The 26,528-nt window shown below is 37.4% G+C and overlaps 1 protein-coding gene across 2 annotated transcripts; it reads left to right on the top strand.

The window, feature by feature from the left end:
- Nucleotides 1-614: 614 nt before the first annotated feature.
- On the top strand, nucleotides 615-26,318 carry LOC131928133 (uncharacterized). 2 transcript variants are annotated; one of them, XM_059284073.1, is made up of 19 exons: nucleotides 615-745; nucleotides 2,804-3,041; nucleotides 3,904-4,001; nucleotides 6,027-6,129; nucleotides 6,810-6,908; nucleotides 7,656-7,721; nucleotides 7,935-8,015; nucleotides 8,451-8,580; nucleotides 9,546-9,597; nucleotides 11,812-11,961; nucleotides 14,343-14,454; nucleotides 15,230-15,390; nucleotides 18,415-18,516; nucleotides 20,769-20,843; nucleotides 21,852-21,966; nucleotides 22,870-22,982; nucleotides 23,954-24,124; nucleotides 24,678-24,876; nucleotides 25,400-26,318. In XM_059284073.1, exons 2-19 carry the CDS (start codon nucleotides 2,921-2,923, stop codon nucleotides 25,549-25,551), a joined length of 2,100 nt encoding a protein of 699 aa, XP_059140056.1. In that variant the 5' UTR covers nucleotides 615-745; nucleotides 2,804-2,920; the 3' UTR covers nucleotides 25,552-26,318. The 2 variants fall into 2 exon arrangements, with proteins under 2 accessions (XP_059140056.1, XP_059140055.1); XM_059284072.1 differs by having other exon boundaries at nucleotides 615-902.
- The last annotated feature ends 210 nt before the right edge of the window (nucleotides 26,319-26,528 follow it).

Below are 26,528 nucleotides of genomic sequence, written 5' to 3'. Positions count from 1 at the left end.
TTTATCGTTAAATCAGTTGTACTAGTTCTAACAATAGAAACCTACATCCGGCAACACGGGGACATCTATAAGTAAAAAAGTGTACTTTTCCGTTATGTGGTACCAATTAACTTTTACTTGTCCCTAAGTAAGCCCCTCTAATTTATCTTCATTCTCCCAATAAAATCACTGCATAGTTATGTAAAAGTAAAGTTCAGTATAAGAGTTGAGAGATGCGCCTTCACTATCACTATCAGTAATTACAAAGCAATTTATCGTAGTGTTGTTTAAGAAAAAAAAACCACAGCGTATTATCGGCACGTTAACACACCTCGTATCTTTATCGATAATCTTTAGTATCCACTTCAACCACTGGCGTTAGCCTGTTTAATGTAAAGGGGAGGAGAGGGGTGTCAAAATACTATCTGTATATACAAAGGCGTATGCGATTTCTCTATGACATTAAGAGTTTTGAAATTTAAAGCATTGATAGTGATAAGCAAGCCGTCATCACCAAGCAGATTTAGATTGAGAACGTTTTCATTTTCAGTCATCTCCGACCCTACCAACAAACACTCCACTGGCTACGCCTCTGACACAAACACACCCCTTTATTTACTAATGAAGTTAAACACACATACATGCACACACCGGCTTGGATAACCACTTTGAGTGAATTTAAAATTCCTATGTGTATATTAGACCTACATAGAGAAGGACATTACACGTCTGCGTGATGAGATTCTAAGGATTCTATTATTTGCCTGTGAATAAATTATTTTGTTATAAATATGAAGTAATTTGATACATACAAAGTATATGGCGCTATACTTTTCTGCGTTTTGAGATTCTAAGGATTCTATGTGTATCATTCATCTGTAAAGGATAATTTTGTGATAAATAATCCACTTTTCAAAATACAGGTATGTTTTATCGTGACCCATTCCTTTACCAGGGGCGAGCTATCAACTTTGTCGCCACCCTCCCCCACTTTATTTGGCAGGGTAGGGGTCAGTGTATTTCCAGATAGGCGGGGGGGGGGGCACTTGAGTTTTTCGGGGGGGGGGGGGGGGCAGACTAAAATTTCCGGGGGGGGGGGGGCGACACGATTAAAAGTATATATTTTCTATATAAATTCCATTTCGTTCGAGGGGGTTAAACCCCCCCCCCCGCGAAAAGATGCATGTAAGAAACACTGTAGGGGACGCTTTTTACCAGTCGTTTTCCCGTAACAGTTTCAATTTGATGTAACACAATTGATATAGAAAACAATTAAATTAATCTGTAAAAGGCAACTAGCAATCTAATTTCTTAACATCGACTGTAATCTATCTATCTATATAAATAATTCTCTTCTGGGAGACGCTAGAAAACAAGCTGCAAGCGCGCTCCCTACCACCCCCACCCCTACATGGTCTGGTGAACTGTGGTTCACTCTTTATGTTTACAAACATTACAAACACAGCCGGGTTTAGTGACGACTATTAGGGGCAGATAATTTAGTTTGAAACGATTTTAAACGTAGAGGGGGGGGGGGGGCTAACTAAGTGGAGTTTACTTTAATGGAGGGGGGGGGGGTGAAGGAGGGGGGGGGGTTATCGTCCTTAACGAGCTACTTATAGTGTTTTAAAGAAATATGTTCAGTGGCAGCGTTGGTAGTGTCGAATTCACAAATTATGAATAACTGAAAAGTAGAAAAAACAACTAAATAGCGGCGTATTATATGCCGCGGGTCGGCTCGTATATATAATTCTCTTCTGGGATCAGTTAGAAAACAAGCTGCAAGCGCGCCTTTGCAGTCCCCTCTCTCCCTCTCTATCACTATCACTATCACTACCACCCCCACCCCACCCCCACATGATCTGGTGAGCGGTGTTCACTCTGTTTACATTTTACAATCACAGAGACGGGTTTAGTGACGGCTATTAGGGGCAGATAATTTAGTTTGAAACGATTTTAAACTTAGAGGAGGTAACTAAAAGGAGGCTGCTTTCACGTGGGGGGGGGGGGGGGGGTAGTGTTTTTAAGCAAATATTTTCAATGGCAGCATTGGTACTGTCGAATTCACAAATTATAAATTACTGAAAAGTAGAAAAAAAAAAACAACTAAATAGCGGCGTATGATACGCAGCGGGTCGGCTCGTATTCAATAATGTAGCTAAAATGAGCTTTTTATTTTATTTTTGCTATCCCTTTTGGTGCCCCTAGTGTCATCGCCTGGGATTAGCCGGCCCACTAGCCCTCCCTTAGCTACGCCACTGCCCTAATCCATAACACGAACCGTAGCCTAAACCATAACACGTCATTAAAAACACCGAATTAAGGAGGACAAACGTTAGTCCTACTTATTGTTAATCTGACATGATTAGAACGACTTAAAGGTGAACACTCTTTTAGTTACATTGCAAAGTTTAGGGTTGGTGGGTGGGGGGCTTAGCTGGCACATACTGCGGCCCTAACCCCATTAACGACCTTTAGAAAACGAGGCTTGATTTTATTTATTTAGTTTGCTGATGTTAGGCAGGATTTGACTTGGTCATATATATGTACATCATGGAACGGCGTGGCCTAGCGGTAGAGCGCTAGACTGCTAACTCGAAAGTCTCTAGTTCAAATCCGGTTCAAGTCAATGTAATTTCACTGAGTCCATCCAACTGATGGGTACCTAACGCACTTAAGGTAAGGTAAAGGCGCCTAGGCATAGTGCTGACCACAATATCGCTTTATCTGCCGAGATCATAAACTCTACTTCATCTGCCTAATTGATATGGATTGCTAGATTTAAAGTGGAATGTTTACTTTTACTTTTATATTTACACCACAGAACGTTCTAGTCGCCATGCCATCTAATTGTAGAAGCAATTTTCAATCAACATAAACGGAAAGAAACTCATTGCCTAAATAAAAAATAAAAACTTGAAAAAGAAAACAGGACTAGAAAATGCGATGCTACTTGGTGTGTCTCGTTGTCATGGCGACAGCGGTGTCCAGAGGTTCATCGGTGTTTGATGTCAATTTCTGTAACCAAAGGATGGGAGTAATAGACCCAGACGGCGCTAATGGTGAGCAGATGTATGTGTGTGGTGAGTGGATGTAAGTGTGTGGTCATTTGATGTAAGCGTGTGTGTGGTGAGTTGATGTAAGTGTGTGGTGGGATTATGTAAGTGTATGGTCATTAGATGTAAGCAAGATAGTGCTTTGAGTTAAGGTAAGTGTGTTGTGGGATTATGTAAGAATGTGTAAGCGTATGTAGATTTCTGTAAGCAGAAAATGGGAGCGATAGTACATGACGGTGCTAATTGTTAGTAGATGTCAGTGTGTGGTGGGATTATGTAAGTGTGTGGTGGGTTTATGTAAGAGTGTGTAAGCGTAATTATGTGGTCGTTTAATGTAAGTGTATGATGAGTTTATGAGTGGGGAGTAGATGTAAGTGTGGGGTGGGATTATGTAAGTGTAAGTGCTTGGTCGTTTAATGTAAGCGTTTGTGTGGTGAGTTGATGTAAGTGTGTGGTGGGATTATGTAAGTGTAAGTGTGTGGTCGTTTAATGTAAGCGTTTGTGTGGTGAGTTGATGTAAGTATGTTGTTAGATTATGTAAGCCAATTGATGTAAGAGTGTGTGTGTGGCGTTTAGGTAAGTGTGTGGTGGGATTGTCTAAATGTTTGTAAGCGTAATTGAGCGGTCGTTTGATGTAAGTGTGTGTGTGTGTGTGTGGAGAGTTGATTTAAGAGTGTGGTGGGGTTATGTCAGCGTAAGTGTGTGATCATTTGATATATACGGTAATATGTATGAGTTTATGTATGAGTGTAATGCTTTTATCTGTGGTGAGCGTAGTTAAGTGTGTGGTAATTGATGGAAGTAAGATGGTGAAGTAATTTCATCAGTGTGAATAATTTGTGAATACATTATGTGTCCACTGTTTCAGAACCCCCTCCAGTTTTTTTCGACAACTTTTATGTATTCGTAGAACAGAAGTTTATAGATAAAAAGAAAGTGGTGAACATAGAAGAATACTACTCGCAGGTTTGTTCAGACTGTTGTAAGGGTTTCTTTCAGGCATTTTGCTTATTGGGATGGGAGGGGTTCAGTGTTTCTTCCAGACTTTTTTCCCGGGGGGTGGGAGGGGGGAGCACTTGAAATTTTCTGGGGGGGGGGGGGGCGGACTAAAATTTCCGGGGAGGGGGCGGACACTGTTAAAAGTACATATTTTCTAAATAAATTCCATTTCGTTCAGGGGTGTGTATATATATATATATATATATATATATATATATATATATATATATATATATATATATATATATATATATAAATTGAAAACTTTAAATTTATATTATTAAATTATAAAAAATATAAAAAAAGCACTCTACTTAAACTGTATTTGAAACAATGCTAAATATTTGTTCTTAACTCTTTCTTTCTTTATATTTATTCGTCGTAATCCTAACGTAATGATCACCAAATTGAATATAACAAGAAAACCATATTTATAAAAGAATCATGAATACAAGTCACTTTGTCTCTTTCACACAACATACCTTATTGTGCAAAGCATGTAACATACACTTTGTTTTATAAAATTTTAGTTCGATTTGCTAAGTTTTAATCATGAAAAATTTGAATTCTGCCTGCAATTAGCTTGTTACATGACGATCCCGACGAGGTAGGGGTGGGTGACACCATGACCTAAACATACAAACTATAGAGAAAACAATGCTACACCCAGCTGTATTGACACCCGACTATAGATAACTATCATTGGTATTAGATGTGGATACTTTAAAGATTTTACCGGGGGGGGGGGGGGAGACACCAACTGCAACACTGATAGAAAAAACTAAGGTGGTGACACCATGGGGTGACACCCGACCTAGCGACGCCACTGATATTAACGTAAAGGTCACAATTAGCATCGGGGCTGAGATCGTTATTAGTGTAAAGCAGGGGTCTCCAAACTACGGCCCGCGGGCCGGATGCGGCCCGCGAAGTCCTCTCATCCGGCCCGCGGAGAACTTTTTGTCCAACGAAAAATCGTTTGTTTGATGGCTGAGGAAGTTTGTCCAGAAAAATCAAAGACATGCCATGAAGAAACTGGCCCCCGAACGGAAATTTGATAGTTAATGCGGCCCTCGGACTGAAAAGTTTGGAGACCCCTGGTGTAAAGGTTAGGGACAGGTGAGAATTAGGGTAAAGATACTATTAAATAAAATACTTAAAAAAAACTTTTTAAAAAACCACGTTTTTCTTGTGGACTAAAAAGTAGAAAATAACTATTTACATACATTTGATGACAAAAAACGTGGGTACGTTCACCATCAAATTTCCCGACCCATCTGCCCGACCCACGTTTTTTGTCATCAAATGTATGTAAATAGTTATTTTCTACTTTTTAGTCCACAAGAAAAACGTGGTTTTTTAAAAAGTTTTTTTTAAGTATTTTATTTTCTCCTTTTTAGTCCGTTGCTACACATGAAAAACGTGTTTTTTAAAAAAGTTTTTTATATAGTTTATTTTCTACTTTATCTAATGACTTGATTAAGTATGAATTGACTAAGTGTTTATAAATACACGGACTAAAAAAATCTTGAGCGCCCAGGATTCGAACCTGGGTTGTCGCGGCCACAACGCGAAGTACTAACCACTATACGATCACGGCCAGCGCGCTCACATCGATTGGGGCCGAAGTAACTGTGTCAACAAGCCTCCAGTCTTGTCGGTATCTTTAGAAATCATGTCCTCAATTTTATGGTCCTTTGGGCGTAATTAAATTAAGCTAATTACGGTCTCTAATTGCTAGTTTTTATGATTGCATCTGAAATTGTTAGGCGAAAGTAACCTGCATGCCAAATTTCAGATCTATAGAGCAATCAGAAGTGGGCTAATTTTCGATGTCAATTTTAACAACAAACACATCCACGCGAAGCTGAGTTAATAAAAACGTGTTAAAAATTTGATTCACTTATGTATATCGCCTCTCCCAGCAAGTAACCATACATGATGTGAGATCTTCTCTCTGACCCGTTTTTTTCTGTGTATCCTCAACTGTAGGCCGGAGGTAAATCCTACGTCTCCTTGGCAACAGACGCTAACCCTGCCCAGGTGTGGGTAGATGTCCAGTACAACGAAGTGATGATCGTACCCTTGAACAGCAGTAAGTCAATAGTGGTCTCGCTCATTTCTATGGTGACATAGGCGGATGGAGGGGGGTTTAGTTGGTAAAGTGACAACCTTATGTAAAGGGTTGGGTAGTTGGTTTGTGACTCGCATATGAAAAGGGTTGGGTAGTTGGTTTGAGAAACAGCACATATATGTAAAGGGTGACGTAGTTAGTTTGTAAAGTGACATTGGTATGTCAAGGGCGGCTTGGTTTGTAAATTGACGTGGATATGTAAAGGTTTGGTTTGTGAAGGGACGCAGATAAAATTAGATTGCTTACTAGACGACATGCATTACAGTTTGTCTTTAAGGTGACACATAAAAATAAAAGGTGACACATGAAATAAAAGTTGACACATAGAAATAAAATGTGACACATAAATAAAAGGTGACACTTGTAAATAAAAGGTAACACATATAAATAAAAGGTGACATGTGTAAATAAAAGATGACATATGAAAATAAAAGACGACACATGTAAATAAAAACGTGACACGTGTAATTAAAAGTGACATGTGAAAATAAAAGGTGACACACTAAATAAAAAGTTACATGATGTAAATCAAAAGGTGACACATGTAAATAAAAGGTGACACTTGTAAATAAAAGGTGACACGTGTAAATAAAAAGGTGACACGAGGAGTTACACCATTTATCTTTCCATCTGTGACGCAGGTAACTGCACTGACTCCACATTCGAAGGCTCGCAGATTTACCAGCTCTTGGGCGCCAGAACTGACGCTCATGACGTCACAACCCTCAGCGAGCCTGCAAGTGAGTTCAACGTGATTTCTTGTACTATCTCGTTGTTTTATGTAATATTTAGGTGAATAGGGCTTGTTAGTAGGTCACCAACTTCTCGTTCTCGTACTTGCCAGCTAGTATTTTTCAAATCAAATTATGTATATTCATATTAAAGGTAAAAATAAATCAATCAATAAATAAGTTACTTTCGCTTACGTTATTTAAAACCATAAGCAATGATAGTGATAGATTAAAAGATGTAGGTTGGCTTAAAGAAAAATGTAGCCTATGTGAAATTATGATTTAAAAAAAGAAGCGTACAGTTTGCTATTATTTATTTGAATCCGTAACAAGTTGTCATAAATGTTGTTGCAATAAATTAATATAATAAGACCAGGCCTACAGGAATTTACTTTGATTCTACTATTAGTAAAATATGCATAATTATTAAATTTTGGGTGCTCATGAGACGAGGCCTAGAAACTAATAGACACCATTGTTTTTGTTATCAATGGGAGTCGTGTTCAAAACAATTAATTTAGTTGGAACATTTATATTTCTTCCTGGCTAACGAGATTTAGAACTTTAAAGTGAGAGAGACCGAGTCTTACAAACCTATTTATAAACTACTTTTCCTGTATGAGAATAGTTAACATCACAAAATATTTCTCATAAATTCAGAGGACTAACGTGATAGACAGTATAGAGATAAAAACTAAATGGTCGAAATTCTAAGAGTTCGTAATTAGCTTAAATTGTTGTCTTACTTGTTTCCAGTCGCCTTCCACTGGGGCGGGCCTGAAAGAAGAAATATTTCTTACAAAGGAGAAGATGTTTCCCGAGGTAAAGGATACCGTTTTAACCTCAGGGTTTGGGCTAAGGTTGGGGTTAAAGTTGGGGTTAAGAGTAGCTGAGAATTGTGGTGTGTGTGTCGCATTGTCTACTGTTTGGGTTCTCTAAAAATAAAAAAAAATTAAAAACAAAAATTTCAAAAAAGTTTTAACACCTCCCTGCCCCCCTACCTTATCACTTCCCCCCGTCTACCCCCACCCCCAGGTATCAAGACGCAGAAGTGGTGGAGCTGTGACTACCAGGGTTACCTGGATTCTACGACCTTCACCGAGTGGCAGATCGTAGGTATGTTTTCATTGGTCACTTGGATATTGTAGGTAAGTTTTCATTGGCCACATGGACCGTCGGTAAGTTTTTATTGGATACATGGATATCGTCGATAAGTTTTCACTGGCAACTTGAACATCGTCGGTAAGTTTTCGAACGCATTTTATCCACAGCCCAGCCGGAAAAATATATATATAAAGGCAACAGTCCTCTCCTTCTAGATCATGGGTGATTTTAACTTAGCTAAATGGCCGTAGTGTTTACACTTCTGACCCAAAGCACGACAGACGAGGCGATTCGGTTTCCCGTGTGAATTAGTGTAGCTAAATCAACTCTGTCTTTTCTAATACTATATTTTATACCTGTGTCTACATTTGCCATTGAAATAAGATTGTATGTATATATAGCTATTTACCAATCACTGTATCAAATTCTCCCACCCCCCCCTCCCAGATCCCTCGCAATACCAACTGCCTGTCGTGCAAGCGTCGATGCCCCAGCCCAAACCAATTCTGCCCATTAGTGCCACCGTCACGGGCATCAGCAAGGTGGACCCGGGTAACATCATCAACTTTACCTACAGGTCAGTTACTGGCAGATGGTAGATACATCAGTGTGAACACAGAGGAAATAAGCAGAATTGTGTGGTACATTTGTATTTAACACTAGAGGAAATAAGAACCATTGTATAATGTTCCAAATGTAGTCTACACTTAGAGAAAATAAGCAGCATTGTGTTGTATACGTTTGTACTTAACACTTGAGGAAATAAGCGGAATTGTTTATTATGTCATATTTTGGTCAACAATAGAAGAAATAAGCAAAATTGTGTATTGTGTTCCATATGTATTTAACACTTAACTTAGAGGAAATAAGCAGCATTGGTTATTATGTTCCATATGTAGTTGACACTTAGAGGAAATACGCGAAATCGTGTCCATATTTGGTTAACATTTAGAGGAAATAAGTAGAGTTCTGGATTGTGCTGTATATACAATAGTTAATATTTAGAGGAAATAAACAGCTTTGTGTTGACTGTGTGCTAGTCCTTAAATAGGGTCGTCGAGTGTGCATTGTAAAGCTGTTGTAGCAAAACTTTAAAATTAAAAGTTATTAGAGTTTCTAAAGTTGCCGTTGTAAAGGTTAATGTTGTTGAAGTTCTTGTTGTTAAAGTTGCCAATTTTTTAAAATTTGTTGGTCAAATTGTTAACGTTGTTGTTAACGTTGATTTTGTTGAAGTTGTTGTTATTAAAGTTGCCAAAATTGTTAAAGCTGTTGTTGTTTAAATTGGTAACGTTGTTGTTAAAGTTGCCAACAATTTTTAAGTTGTTTTTGTTTAAATTGTTAACGTTGTTGTTAAAGTTGCTAAAGTTTTTAAAGCTGTTGTTGTTTAAATTGGTAACATTGTTGTTAAAGTTGCCAACAATTTTAAAGTTGGTGTTGTTTAAATTGGTAACGTTGTTGTTAAATTTGCCAACAATTTTAAAGCTGTTGTTGTTTAAATTGGTAACGTTGTTGTTGTTGCCTAAGCTGATGTGTCTCTTGCAGATACGACTTCACACACTTTAGAAGGATAGAACCAGACGACCACCACTTCAGGGTAGGTTGGAATCTTTTTTGTTCATATAGAAATTCCAACATGGTAGTACTCTTAGTTTTTGTAGAAGGCCCATCAGAATAATATTCTTTAAGAAACTCCAACACGGCAATAGTCTTGGTACTTATAGAAGGCCCGTCAGGACAATATTCTTGGCACTTTAAAAGACTCCAACAGGGCAATTGTCTTTGTTCTCAAAAATTTGATTGTTACTATTGTATACACGTGTGTATTTATTTTTGTTTGTCTATTTTCATTGATCAGAGCATCAGCACTATGTGTATAACGGTAAAATGCGTTTTTTATGTAGAGAACAGTGTTCTTCTTTATCAAAATGCTAAACACAAAGTTATCTACAGACGTTAATTAATTTAATGATTTATTCATAGGTAGACACTTTTTTTTATACTAATAGATAACAAATACTTTACCTATTTTTACAACAAACATGACTTCCGCTAGAAAAATCAGACCGTTGCCTATTTAAAAATGTTTCTTCCAGACTTTTTTCTCCAGGGGTTAGAGGGGCACTTGATGTTTTCGGGAGGGGAGGGGGGGGGGCAGACACTGGTAAAAGTATGTTTTCTATATAAATTCCATTCATTTCATTCGGGGGGGGGGGGGGGGGCGGTAGTCTATCTTCGGCAGAGCGCCCCCTTCCCCCCTCGAAGAGATGCATGGAAGAAACTCTGAATGTAATGCATGAGAAAGCTTAATTTTCTACCGATTATAGCTTTAACGATATGTGTGTTTGTTATTTTAATTAGGTACCAACACTATTATCAATTTTGTAACAGGATACGCTTCACAGATAATCTAATTTGAGAATACAATGCAATTATTTAGAGCTACCCATAAACTAGACCTAAGCCATGTTAAGTCTGTTGGTGAAGAAGTAGTATCAATCTAGAATTTAGGCTAATCTAGGGCAATCACATAACGAAAAAAATGTTTGTTTTTTTACTAAACTATTGCAGGCTTTAAATACTTTTAGAAATCTTTGTTTCTTAGCAATGGAAGTGGTTACATTAATATATAATTTAATTTAAAATAATATTCGGCGTAATTTTACTTTATGGTGAAGAGTGTTCATGGAGAGTAGGCCTACATAAATTAATACGAAATGTTTTCAAGGAACGGTATTTGCCTAGCTGGCCGAGATGACAGTGATCATGTCCAGAACACATCATTTCAAAGTTACATTTTTTTGGTTTTAATTTTCCCTCATAGAAAATGCACAGTTAAGCTTTAATTATTTATTAATTTATTTTACTTTTAGTATTAATACGTTCGAGCTAATAAAATATTAGGAGTGAACAATAAAAAGTTGCTATTCGTACACCTTTTTCTGTGACCTCAGCCTATGGAAGGGATTGTGTGTTTAGACCCATGCTCAGACGAAATCGGTGTTTTTAAACATGTTGGCTGAGGTGTGATATCTTTTAGGATGTGGGTTCAGTTGTGATCATGTGCGACAGTGAGGAGAGGAAAGATTAAAATCGTAAAGCAAACGTGACGTCGTTTATAGATGACCCCGAAACCTACAGTTATCCAATGTTAACTGGTAGTCTAGTATATTCTTTTTTTAAGCGAATTGTCGAATTGTTTACAAGTTACAAGGTAGTTTAGTATATTCTTTTTTTTTTTTTTTTTTTTTTTTTTTTTTCTTATATATTCTAAGTACAATTAAATAAGGACGTGAAGACTAGCATTGATCAAACTAAAATTTAATGGGTTTTTATTTTAAGAATTCAATAACGCTACTAGTTTTAGATATGAACTAGCGTCAAAATATTATTGTACAAACCTAAAAAAATATAAAATAAATATACTATTAATAAAAATGTAAATATTTATGTTTATTATATTAAAAAAGCCAAAGAACTAAATGTTTTGTATTTTTAGTAAGCATACAGAATTCCTCTATATTTTAAACAATTATTGAAACACATGAGCTGTCTCCCTTGGCCTTTTTAAAAATTATACATGGGACATAACTGTATAACTTCTATCCTATATATAAAATGTTATATATATATATATATATATATATATATATATATATATATATATTTACATATATCTAATATAATTAATGGTCTGATATGTTCCCACGTTTAAATCCCACTTTTTAAAATTTCTATATGACACTTTCAAATCCTAACAATATATTGCCCACTTTTATATCCTTATTTTTTCCTTAAATCTCACCTTCAGATCCCACCAGCGATGATGTGCGCCAAAAAGCCAAACTCACAAAAACCACTTCCGTCTATGCCAGATTATTTCAAATTTCGCGGTGAAATGTTGACTATACTCAACTACGGTAAAGGCTCTCAGAGTGCTCCACAGATACTCTATACCATCGTAAGTCATACGGAAGTCTATTAGATACCATCGTAAGTCATACGGAAGTCTATTAGATACCATCGTAAGTCATACGGAAGTCTATTAGATACCATCGTAAGTCATACGGAAGTCTATTAGATACCATCGTAAGTCATACGGAAGGCTATTAGATACTCTTTACCATCATAAGTCATACGGAAGTCTATTAGATACCATCGTAAGTCATACGGAAGGCTATTAGATACTCTATACCATCGTAAGTCATACGGAAGTCTGTTAGATACCATCGTAAATCATACGGAAGTCTATTAGATACTCTATACCATCGTAAGTCATACGGAAGTCTATTAGATACCATCGTAAGTCATACGGAAGTCTATTAGATACCATCGTAAGTCATACGGAAGTCTATTAGATACCATCGTAAGTCATACGGAAGTCTATTAGATACCATCGTAAGTCATACGGAAGTCTATTAGATACCATCGTAAGTCATCCGGAATTCTATTAGATACCATCGTAAGTCATACGGAAGTCTATTAGATACCATCGTAAGTCATACGGAAGTCTATTAGATACCATCGTAAGTCATACGGAAGTCTATTAGATAGGCCTACCATCGTAAGTCATACGGAAGTCTATTAGATACCATCGTAAGTCATACGGAAGTCTATTAGATACCATCGTAAGTCATACGGAAGTCTATTAGATACAATCGTAAGTCATACGGAAGTCTATTAGATACTCTATACCATCGTAAGTCATACGGAAGTCTATAAGATACCATCGTAAGTCATACGGAAGTCTATTAGATACTCTATACCATCGTAAGTCATACGGAAGTCTATTAGATACTCTATACCATCGTAAGTCATACGGAAGTCTATTAGATACTCTACACCATCGTAAGTCATACGGAAGTCTATTAGATACTCTATACCATTGTAAGTCATACGGAAGTCTATTAGATACTCTACACCATCGTAAGTCATAAAAAGGTCTATTAGATTCTACCATCGTTAGTCATCACGATTTCTATTAGATACTCTTTACCATCATAAGTCATCCCGAATTCTATTAGATTCTACCATCGTAAGTCATCGCGAATTCTATTAGATACTCTTTACCATCATAAGTCATCCCGAATTCTATTAGATTCTACCATCATAAGTCATCCCGAATTCTATTAGATTCTACCATCATAAGTCATCCCGAATTCTATTAGATTCTACCATCGTAAGCCATCGCGAATTCTATTAGATACTCTATACCATCATAAGTCATCACGAATTCTATTAGATACTCTATACCATCGAAAGTCATCCCGAATTCTATTTTTTTTAATGTTCATCTTTTTCCGATTTTTATTATATTACTTTATTTTTTAGTGAACTGGAAGGGTTACCGGGTAGGGGTGTGTACGATGTGTTACACCTCTCTCCCCCCCCCCCACACACACACACATGCAGTAGGCAAGCATTGGTCGTGAGAGCAGGGTCAACATTTTGTTTTCATACAGATTTATATAAAAGGGCAACTTTCATTTTGAGGCTTTATGGGGAGGAGGCCCAAAACCACCTTGCCTGCGCCAGTGGCGTCACTAGGTAGGGTGTCACCCGGTGTGGCACCTCACAGTGTCACCCCCATTCCTTTTTTTCCTCTGTAAATTTTGCAGTGAGTGTCACCCCCCCCCCCCGGTAAAAGCTTTAAAGTGTTCACATTTAATACAATACTAATAATGTATTTCTATAATCATCGGTTGTTAATACAGCTGGGCGTAGCATTGTTTTCTCTATAGTCCCCCCGACCGCCCTCCTGTGCTTTAAATATTTTTTAAAACTCTAATTAACCATTAATTGAACTGGCAAAAACAAATTTAATATATATATATATATATATATATATATATATATATATATATATATATATATATATATATATATATATATATATCTTGCCATTTTTTTTTCTTGGTGTCACCCCCTAAATGGTGTCACCCGGTGCGGTCCGCACCCCACGCTCCCGCCTCGCAACGCCTTTGGCCTCCGCCACTACATAAATTAAAAACTGTCTTTACTTCTAATTTTCAAGGGAGATAATCGAATATATGCTTCTTAAACACAAATTACTATTTTCTCATTAGGAAGGACAAGAGTCATTCAGATTAAGTCCTTTATAAATTTGGACAGAAGGGGGTAAGTACGTCCATAAATGACGTCACGCTAAGCTGAATATCGGATGGGGGGGGGGGGGGTTGGTTGGTTTTCTCTTGATGCCGCGTGACAAAAAGCGACAATAATAAAGGTCAGACGGAAACATCTATCTCTGCAACCCCTCCCTTCTCCCCCACCCTCTAAATAATTTTCATCTGTTATTGTAGTTCTGTTTTGTGTGTGCAGGAGGAGTACCGTCACGCCCTAGGGTTCTACCTCCAGGACGTCGTGTCCACCCCCTCGGGTCACTCCACCAACGACAAGTCCTACATGAAACTGGTCGACGACTTCAACACAGGTCGGTTACCATAGCAACGGGAATGTTGATGGCATTTCTGCTTACCACGAGTTTAAAAAAATGTTAAAAAAAAATTAAAATAAAATGTGGTGAGATTTTGAGACAACCACAGATGAAGTAGAGTTAACGTGTTATAAGGGCTTTAGAAAACACTGCGTGGTTAAGTCAAGTCAAGTAAAAAAAGTAAAGTTTCCTTTTCAAACCTGACGGTCTATAGGGCAAGTGAAGAAGAGTTCACTTGTTTTGTCAAGTCAAAGGTGCTAGTTATGTTTTCTCTAATTGGAGTGACTTGCATATATTTCTGCCTAGCTCTGATCTAAAACTTTCATCTATTTCTGCCTAGCTCTGATCAAAAACTTCCAACTATTTCCGCCTAGCTCTGATCAAAAACTTTTATCTATTTCTGCCTAGCTCTTATCTAAAACTGTCATCTATTTCTGCCTAGCTCTTATCTAAAACTTCCATCTATTTCCGCCTAGCTCTTATCTAAAACTGTCATCTATTTCTGCCTAGCTCTTATCTAAAACTGTCATCTATTTCTGCCTAGCTCTTATCTAAAACTTCCATCTATTTCCGCCTAGTTTGATCTAAAACTGTCATCTAATTCCGCCTAGCTCTAATCTAAAACTTCCATCTATTTCCGCCTAGCTCTAATCTAAAACTTCCATCTATTTCCACCTAGCTCTAATATAAAACTTACTAATAACCTCCCTATTTATTTGATCTTAAACACGACCGTTCCACTTTCTCTCACCACCCCTCCCCCCACCCACAGGCCTGAGCTACACCCTAGACCTTGAGTCCGGCCAGTGTGAGATCAACCCCATCACTGTCTCCTACGTCGACGCCATTCAGGCCGGCTTTGGCCTCGTCAAGATGAGGACATCTGACCAGTTCTTTGACCTTGACCCCACGGCCTACCAGTACATGGGGCTTGTAAGTACAGTTTTATTTGACCTTGAACCCGGCCTTCCAGTACATGGGGCTTGTAAGTACAGTTTTATTTGACCTTGAACCCGGCCTTCCAGTACATGGGGCTTGTAAGTACTACCAGTTTTATTTGACCTTGAACCCGCATACCAGTACATGGGACTTGTAAGTACAGTTTTATTTGACCTTGACCCCACGGCCTACCAGTATATGGGGCTTGTAAGTACAGTTTTATTTGACCTTGACCCCACGGCCTACCAGTATATGGGGCTTGTAAGTACAGTTTTATTTGACCTTGAACCCGGCCTTCCAGTACATGGGGCTTGTAAGTACAGTTTTATTTGACCTTGAACCCGGCCTTCCAGTACATGGGGCTTGAAGTACACTCGGTTTTGTTTGACCTTGACCCCACGGCCTACCAGTACATGGGACTTGTAAGTACAGTTTCATTTGACCTTGAACCCGCATACCAGTACATGGGACTTGTAAGTACAGTTTTATTTGACCTTGAACCCGGCCTTCCAGTACATGAGGCTTGTAAGTACACTCGGTTTTGTTTGACCTTGACACCATGGCCTACCAGTACATGGGGCTTGTAAGTACAGTTTCATTTGACCTTGAACCCGCATACCAGTACATGGGACTTGTAAGTACACTCGGTTTTGTTTGACCTTGACCCCACGGCCTACCAGTACATGGGACTTGTAAGTACAGTTTTATTTGACCTTGAACCCGCATACCAGTACATGGGACTTGTAAGTACAGTTTTATTTGACCTTGAACCCGGCCTTCCAGTACATGAGGCTTGTAAGTACAGTTTTATTTGACCTTGACCCCACGGCCTACCAGTACATGGGGCTTGTAAGTACAATCAGTTATTTGACCTTGACTCGGGAAGGGCGGGTAGGGCTTACGCTCTGGGCGACGACCTTATGGTGGGGGGGGGGGGAGAAAACAGATTTCAATAAACCTTTATATATATACTAGAATACCCGTCATCCGTTGGATAACTGTGGGTTTCGGGGGTCATCCATCAAAAAACATCACGTCTGTCACTCAGAGGCATAGCGACCCTTCCCGGCGCCCGGGGACAAAGTTTTCGATTTGAACCCCCCCCTCAAACTTTTGATGTGCACCCCCCCCCACTCAAACTTTCGATTTGAACCCCCCTCAACCTATCAATTTATTTTTCCAAACCATTTTGGCGCCCCAACATATGTCCCCCCCCCCTTCCCCCCTCCACCTCCCCACCCCCCCCTTCCCCCCCCCCCGCCTCCCCTCCCCACCCCCCGCCTCCCCTCCCCTACCGTCCCCCCCCCCCCTCCTCGGTACGCTACTGCAGTGTCACTTATCGTCACAAAAAACAGACCCCACATTCAAATATATGTTTTTTATCTTTTAAAAACACCGAAAACACCGATTTCGGACTATCCCTTCATAAACTGACGTCACAGGTGACCTACTCAACTCTACTTCACCTGCCCAGTGTCCTGCCAAGTCTCAGACAACATGTTTTTATCGTTTAAAAAACAATTCCAGCCGAGCATGTATCTGACCACACTATCCTTTCATATGCTTAGGACAAAGAAACAGATGAACTCTACTTCACCTGCCCTGTATCTTGCCAAGTTCAGATAGGCAACGTTATCATTCACATCTAAAAAAAAAAATTGAAAAAAAAAATTTCATTGACATATTGGTCTAGAACCCGTGCCTCCTGCATGAGAGCTGACTACGCTACCATTTTAGCTATTTACTCGTGACGTCACAAGTGAATTTTTATACTATACTATGTGTCTCCTTATGCAACTTGATTTACGCGTATAGATTCTAGATCTAGATCTAAAAATAAGTCTAGTAGTACTAACTTTCAAATTAAATTTTATCTTAAATAAGCCAAACAAAGATTTATATAAAATAATTAAGGCCTGAAATAGATTCTAGATGTAGAATTTACATTGAATCTAGTGACCTACATCTAGGCTAGATCTAGATCTAGGCTAGATTCATAAATTTCCTTCGATAGCTGATCTTTAGATCTAGAGAAATTTATCGTAAAACTAAATGAAAAAGACAGTTGAAAATTGATATAAGTGTTGGAACGTAATAAATACAGCAAACGGACGTATTGTTAAAGTTATGACCGACAGAAAATTAGCTTTGTAACGCGTTAAACTTTTGAATGGGCCACAAAGTCTTTGATGGGGTCCGCCATTTTTATTGAACCAAAAATGTAAACACATCAAGGGACGTCACTATCCCCACAAAGTTTATTCAAAGTATTAACATTTTTAAAAAAATACGGTTAATTTAACTATGAATAAATCAATTAATTAATTAACGTCTTTAAATAAATTTGTGATTAACAGTCTGTCTGCATTAAAAAATTATTCTCTACCTACATACTATTTTACAGCTCTCCACATAGAGCCGAACATATCAGGATACTTGATCAGGCAAACAAACAAACAAACAAAAAAACAAAAAAATAAATATTCAAACATGTAAACAAACTTGACTTTTAGTAGTATATAGATAACATGAAATCTAGTCTAGATCTAGGCCTATATTTTTTAAGCTACTTTATGAGTTAAAGTGAAATTATTAATGCTAGCCTTTCGACTTATAGAATATAGTTCTAGATCTACTTGTACCTAGCAAGTAGTCTTAAAAACATTTAAAATAAGATAATGTGGACATAGCTGTTTGAAAGGGATATATATATATATATATATATATATATATATATATATATATATATATATATATATATATATATATTGGTTTTGCAGTACTTTATTATTTTTAAGAATATATAATTTATATAGAGAATATATACTTATATCCCCCCCCCCCCCCACCCTCTGCCCCCGAAAGTTTTAGTGCCTCCCGCCATCATAAAATACTATTTTTTGTTCCAAATAAAAAAAAATTCATACATTTTAAACTTAAAAAATGTGTATGCTCTATATTTAATTTACAACCATTGAGACCACAGGTTAGATAACCCTGTATTTGTTTACCGTTCAGCAAGAGTTGCGGGGCATTACTTGTGACGCATGGACCGCCTACTTCGGCTCGAACCAAACGGTGCACCAGAAGAACACATACTACACTTGGTATTTTGCGAACGTAAGTTCCGGAATAATTCCAGAATATTCAATCATTTTCTTATTTGAATATATTGTGCTCTTATTTTGAAGTAAAGTACTTTTCTCTAAAAGAGGAGATAATTGTCATTGTGAATAACATACTTTACTGACTTCATTCCTTTCTTTCTTCCTTATTTACTTGCTTACGAACATACTTTACGTACTAGCTTACTTAATTACCCGATTCATTACTTAGTTAATTACTTATTTACTTCCTTATATACTTATTTCCTTGCTAATTTTCTCACTTACTTATTTACTTGATTATTTACTTACTTACTTACCTACCTACTTACCTTATACTTCATATTTATACTTTATTTTTATACTTTAGCTTTATACTTTATTTGTATATTTTATCTGACTTCATCTGTATACTTTATCTTTATACTTCATCTGTATACTTAATTTTTCTATTTTATCTTTCTACTTTATATTTCTACTTTATCTTTCTACTTTATATTTCTACTTTATCTTTCTACTTTATCTTTCTACTTTATCTTTCTACTTTATATTTCTACTTTATCTTTCTACTTTATCTTAATACTTTATCTTTCTACTTTATCTTTCTACTTTATCTTTCTACTTTATATAATCTACTTTATCTTTCTACTTTATATTTCTACTTTATCTTTCTACTTTATCTTTCTACTTTATCTTCATACTTTATCTTCCTACTTTATTTTCCTACTTTATCTTTCTACTTTATCTTTCTACTTTATCTTTCTACTTTATCTTTCTACTTTATCTTTCTACTTATCTTCATACTTTATCTTCCTTCTTTATTTTTCTACTTTATCTTTCTACTTTATCTTTCTACTTTATCTTTCTACTTTATCTTTCTACTTTATCTTTCTACTTTATCTTTCTACTTTATATTTCTACTTTATATTTCTACTTTATCTTTCTACTTTATCTTTCTACTTTATCTTTCTACTTTATCTTTCTACTTTATCTTTCTACTTTATCTTTCTACTTTATCTTTCTACTTTATCTTTCTACTTTATCTTTCTACTTTATATTTCTACTTTATCTTTCTACTTTATCTTTCTACTTTATCTTTCTACTTTATCTTTCTACTTTATCTTTCTACTTTATCTTTCTACTTTATCTTTCTACTTTATCTTTCTACTTTATATTTCTACTTTATCTTTCTACTTTATCTTTCTACTTTATCTTTCTTCTTTATCTTTCTACTTTATCTTTCTACTTTATATTTCTACTTTATCTTTCTACTTTATCTTTCTACTTTATCTTTCTTCTTTATCTTTCTACTTTATCTTTCTACTTTATATTTCTATTTTATGTTTATACTTTATCTTTCTACTTTATCTGTATACTTCATCTTGCTACTTTATCTTTCTACTTTATAATTCTACTTTATCTTTCTACTTTATCTTTCTACTTTATCTTTCTACTTTATATTTCTACTTTATCTTTCTACTTTATCTTTCTACTTTATCTTTCTACTTTCTACTTTATCTTTCTACTTTATCTTTCTACTTTCTACTTTATCTTTCTACTTTATCTTTCTACTTTATCTTTCTACTTTATCTTTCTACTTTATCTTTCTACTTTATCTTTCTACTTTCTACTTTATCTTTCTACTTTATCTTTCTACTTTATCTTTCTACTTTTATCTTTCTACCTTATCTCTCTACTTTATCTCTCTACTTTATCTCTCTACTTTATCTTTCTACTTTCTACTTTATCTTTCTACTTTATCTTTCTACTTTCTACTTTATCTTTCTACTTTATCTTTCTACTTTATCTTTCTACTTTATCTTTCTACTTTATCTTTCTACTTTATCTTTCTACTTTCTACTTTATCTTTCTACTTTATGTTTCTACTTTATGTTTCTACTTTTATCTTTCTACCTTATCTCTCTACTTTATCTTTCTACTTTATCTCTCTACTTTATCTCTCTACTTTATCTCTCTACTTTATCTTTCTACTTTCTACTTTATCTTTCTACTTTATCTTTCTACTTTCTACTTTATCTTTCTACTTTATCTTTCTACCTTATCTCTCTACTTTATCTTTCTACTTTATCTCTCTACTTTATCTCTCTACTTTATCTCTCTACTTTATCTTTCTACTTTCTACTTTATCTTTCTACTTTATCTTTCTACTTTCTACTTTATCTTTCTACTTTATCTTTCTACTTTATCTCTCTACTTTATCTCTCTACATTATCTTTCTACTAATTTATCTTCATACTTCCCCTGCAGTCAGATTGGATGAAGTCACAAGGATACACGACCGTGTTTGTTATGCCAGTGGCGCTAGAGTTGAGACAACAAAACGTCAGTACACATTTTTGTTGAACTTTTTTTTTACTGCTATTTTTAGTAATTTATTTTCTCACTATTTTGCTTTTCGTTTAGTTAATTTGTTTTAGTGTTTCTGGTGTTTTGTTTTTAATAAAAATGTTTTTGTCGAACTTTTTATTTTTAAAATGTCATTGTCCATTTTGTAATGAGTGTCTAATATAGACAAAAGTCCAAACCGTCCATCAATTTTTTATTTCTTTTATTTCTTAAAGATTGTGTGTGATAATTTAGGTTCACTAAGGGGTCGTCTATAAATGACGTCACACTCGTAGGGGGGAGGGGGGTCCGTAATTTTGTGACTGTGTGTGATGATGGGGAGGGGGGGGGGGGAGTTCAGATGGTGCGACGTCACACTTTTGCATTATAGAAAAGCAATGTTAGAAAACGTATTTTTGACGTTATTTCGCGTTTTAGAAAAATCTTTTAATCAATTTTAATAGGAATTGATCAAAGTACTCTATTTTGACAGAGTTCAGACAAGATTTTGGAAAAATATCGATGTTTTAAAAAAAATTCAACTGCAATTTTGAGGGGGGGTTGTAGGCAGAGGTGTGACGTTATTTTAGGGGGAGGGGGGTCTGGCTTTTTGTGACGGAGGGGAGGGGGGGGGGGGAGGTAAAAATCGTCAAAAAAAGCGTGACGTCTTTTATGGATGACCCCTAATGCAAAAAAAAAAAAACAAAGCTCGACAACTTTAGCCCCGGCCACGTTTTGCCAGCTCCAATTTAATACACGAACGCAACCTTGAGGGTTAGGTTAAGATTGGGTTCGGGCTAGGGTTAAAGGTACTATAATACACATTTTTTTCATGCAAATTAATAACATGTCCCAATTTACACCCTCTTCAATAAAATCTAAAAGTACAGGTTTCATATCCCCTTTTTAAAATTTATAATTCTTGTTTTTTTTGTTAACATTTTGGCCTGACTAATCTGGACTATATCCACAATTTCTATGACCGTAAGACTTGTGTTTTTTCAGACGTTCATCCAGTTTAATCTGTTTGAGTGGACCACAAGCCTAGGTAGGGATTACCCCGATCTGTCTGCCTGCTTTAACGTCACTCAGGAGATGAATATTGAGGTGTATTTCAATGGTAAGATTAGTGCTAGGGTTCAGGTGGGGGGGGGGGGGCGCTATTGGGCCAGTGTTAGGGTTTAGGTGGGGGTGGCGCTATGGGGTGGGGGTGGCGTTAAGGGGCTAGTGTTAGGGTTTAGGTGGGGGTGGGGGTGGCGCTATGGGGTGGGGGTGGCGCTAAGGGGTGGGGGTGGCGCTAAGGGGTGGGGGTGGCACTATGGGGTTAGTGTTTAGGTGGGGGGTGGCGCTATGGGGCTAGTGCTAGGGTTTAGGTGGGGGTGGCGCTATGGGATGGGGGTGGCACTAAGGGGCTAGTGCTAGGGTTTAGGTGGGGGGTGGTGTTATGGGGATAGTGCTAGGGTTTAGGGTGGGGGGTGGCGCTATGGGGCTAGTGCTAGGGTTTAGGGTGGGGGTGGCGCTATGGGGCTAGTGCTAGGGTTTAGGGTGGGGGTGGCGCTATGGGATGGGGGTGGCGCTATGGTGTGGGGGGGTGGCGCTATGGGGTGGGGGGTGGCACTAAGGGGCTAGTGTAAAGGTGTGATGTAGGTGTAACAAAGGTGTCATGTAGGTGTAAAACAGAGTTTCTTTCAGGCATCTCTTCACCCCCCTCCCCTCCCGAAAAACGTCTAACGTCTACCCCCCCCCCAAACAAATAAATGTATATAGAAAATATACACTTTTACCCGTCCACCCCCCCCCCCCCCAGAAAATTAAGTCCCCCCCCCCCCACCCCCGAGAAAAAAGTCTGAAAAAAACACCACTGCAAAATGTATAGGATTCACACAATTCTATTCATTTAACAAACAATACTTTTGATATCGGAAAGAAAAGTTGTTGTTTTTTTAAAAAGTATTTTATTTCAGAAATATGCGTCCAAATTTTTAACTATAACTGACAATTTATTTTTTGTCACGTGACCAAGCTCGGTTTGACCAGTACTACACCCCATACAAGGCAGGGTTCAAGCAGAGTTTCCTTGCGGGTCTGGTGCGGGTCACGGGTCTCAAGTCCATGCTGAGGGTCGCTGACCTTGACGTAGGTTGATTTTTTGTTTTGCCTTATTTAAAGACAGCGGTAATGGTTAATAAGTAAAGTTTCTCTTTCAAACCTGACGGTCTATGGGGCAAGTGAAGTAGAGTTCACTTGTTTCTATGACCTCGGCATATGAAGAGGTAGTGTAGTCAGCACTATGCATCAGAGTTGGGTGGTTAAAAGGACGATCTACTGACTTGAACCCGGAACTTACGGGTGAGCAGTCCAGCTCCCTACCGCTAGACCACTCCGTCCCACCAATAATGGTTACTAATTTTAAAAAGAGAATCTTCAAATATAGAGCTAAAAAACTACTAAAAGAAATAGTAAACTGTGTGTTTGATCAAAATAATTTGGTACGAATGAATGTTGTTGCGAGAGATGCATGGAATGTAAGGATGGATGAGGCGGATGAAAGAAACTGACGTATAAGAAACTAGGTAGTTCGGGCTTGGAAGGGAGTGTGTGATGTTCTCAGTGTGAGGAGTATATCAAGGACAATTGTAACGGAATAGAGAAGGCGAGTAGTTAAATAAAGACTTGAAGAAGAAAACAATAGTCTTCTAAACCGAAAAGTCTCGAGTTCGAACACTCGGGCAGATGAGGCTCGTTAGCTTGGGACAGCAACTCTTCTAGGAAAGACAACTCCAAAATCAAACAACTGTTGCCTTGTAGTTTGTTCTTGGTAGGGCAAAGGTTATGGAAGCAAATTTAAAAAGAAAAGCAGGCTGAAATCGGAGTCAATAGCCTCATTGGCGCATAACCAGTTGACACGCATATTTAATTGTGTTGGAGAGTATCCATTTCAAAACTAAAATTAAGAACGAAGAAGAAGATTTTGCCGAGTGATTATATGTTGTATTGTTGTGATGTGTAATGGCTGGTTATGGTAGTGATAGCGGCAGCCTATGCATGCTAGTGGATCAAGTCAGCCTCAACCCACTCACACAACCCTCACAACCATCGTCCTGTAGGTCCAACCTGCCAACGACAATACGATCTTGGTTCGCTTCAAGCTGCTGGACAAGCCCAACGTAAAAGGCGACGTCGCTAACACCTTCGCCATGGCACCCAGCCAGCAAGTGTACCAGGAGATCGTCTCAGCGGTCGACGCCAACCAGTTCTACATCAATGTGGGGGAGACGGTAGGTGGCGTGTGTGTTGTGTGTATGTATGTGTGTGTTGTGCGTGTGTTGTCTGTGTTTTGTTGTGTGTTGTGTGTGTTGTGTGTGTGTGTTGTGTGTGTTGTGTATGTGTTCGTGTGTGTGCGCGTGTGTGTGCATGCGTGTGTGTGTGTTGTTACATTACTTCAACAGACTCAGTTCCCCCAGCTAACCTTGATACTTTATTATAATAGACAGCAAAGGCGACATGTCTTGTCTCTCGGTCTATCTGTGGTTAACTAACTTACAGGTACACATCAGCTACACAGTAAACCATCAAGGGACGTTACCATAATTTACACAGTACAAGGGACGTAATAAATCACTAGCAAAAATAACCTGACATTGCGTGGATGTGTGTGTGAGAGAGAGTTGTGATCCTACCAATGTCTAAAACTTTAACCCTAATCCAAATCTTGGCAATAATCTTGAATAGGCAGAGAAAAACTCGATTAATATCTTCCACTCTCTGAAGTCTTGTTCTGAGAACCTAATTGGGTTTAAAAAAAATATTTTAACGGCTAATTGTGTACAGGGAAACGCCGTCATCTACGCTAAGCCAGGCTCAACCGGACTCATTTCCAGCAAGTCTCCGTTCGCGCAAGATCCACAATCCGTTAGTTCGGATACAGTGGATAACATGGAGAGATATCCACAACATCGGGCTGACATCTACAGCGCTAAAGAATACAGTTTTAGCACTTACTACTATCACTCTGAGGGATACTCCAGTGGTAAGGAGTCGATGGCATTACTTGATTATTTCCCTTTGATCAGTTCGCTTGGGGTAACTCCTATGGATGATATTACATGGGTTAATGAACTTGTATAATGCCACTGCGGTTTTATCCCTCTACAAACCTGTCTTAAATGGTGACACTAACGTATATATATATATATATATATATATATATATATATATATATATATATATATATATATATATATATATAATTATATATATAAAGATCATACTACATCAAGATAAACACTTATTACTATTATCCAAGCTAAGTTTAGACAAAAAGGGGGTGGGGGGGGGGGGGGAGTGACACCAACGTTTTATTTCTAGGTGCCGCACCAGGTGACACCTGACCTAAAAAACGCCACTGGAATATATATATATATATATATATATATATATATATATATATATATATATATATATATATATATATATATATATATATTATATATATATATATATATATATGGATATTACGCTGACCCCCTATAACATATCCCCTGTTATTGCAGGCGCCATGGCAGGTATTGGGATCGGGATGTTACTGGCAGGCCTGTGTTTGGGGTTCATCGCTGTCTTCGTAATCAAGAGGGTCAGGAGGGGGCGGGACTCGTCGATGGAAGCTTTAAAGTCTGAGGAGACGGCAGAGACCAGTTTATCATAGACCTTCTTAGCTTCGTTTGTGTTATAGAACTTCTTAGCTTCTATGTGTTATAGACCTTCTTAGCTTCGTTTGTGTAATAGACCTACTTAGCTTCGTTTGTATTATAGACTTTCTTAGCTTCGTTTGTGTTATAGATTTTCTTAGCTTCGTTTGTGTAATAGACCTTCTTAGCTTCGTTTGTGTTATAGACCTTCTTAGCTTCGTTTGTGTTATAGACCTTCTTAGCTTCGTTTGTGTTATAGACCTTCTTAGCTTCGTTTGTGTTATAGACCTTCTTAGCTTCGTTTGTGTTATAGACCTTCTTAGCTTCGTTTGAGTCATAAATATTCGTTTGTTTTTGTCATAGACATTTGTTTATTTTTTTGTCATAGACCTACTAAGCTGCGTGTGTTTTTGTCATAGAACTTCGTTTTTTTTATCATAGACCTTCTTAGTTTCGTTTGTTTTGTCATATACTTTCGTTTATTTAAATCAAAGACCTTCTTAGATTCGTTCGTTTTCTCACAGACCTTCTTAGCTTTATTTATCATGGAGCTTGAACGTTTCATAGTGTTTAACGTTTATTCGTATATGTGTATATGTTTGACTTAGTTGTTATAAAATTTTATATTCGTTTGTTATTTAGCCATGCACACTATGAACCACCAGGGACGTGCAGTTTTTAAAAAAATATTTTTCTCACAAATCGTCCAAAATAAAACAATACGATGTGTAGAAGTGTGATGCTGTTTATATTAGGGGTCGTCCATAAATGACGTCACACTCGAAGGGGGGAGAGGGGGGGGGTCAGTAATTTTGTGGCGGTGTGTGATGAGGGGGAGGGGGGAATTCAGATGGTGCGACGTCACACTTTTGCATTATAAAAAACCAATGTTAAAAACTAATTTAAGACGCTATTTCGCATTTTAGAAAACTGTTTTTAATAAATTGCAATATGAATTTATTAAAATACTCTATATTGACATAGTTCAGACTAA

The sequence above is a fragment of the Physella acuta genome, unplaced genomic scaffold (assembly GCF_028476545.2).
Source record: "Physella acuta isolate Inbredline_101_S28 unplaced genomic scaffold, ASM2847654v3 ptg001465l, whole genome shotgun sequence".
NCBI lineage: Eukaryota > Metazoa > Mollusca > Gastropoda > Physidae > Physella > Physella acuta.
Note: the sequence above shows the minus strand (reverse complement) of the source record. Positions and strands in the feature narration are given on the sequence as shown.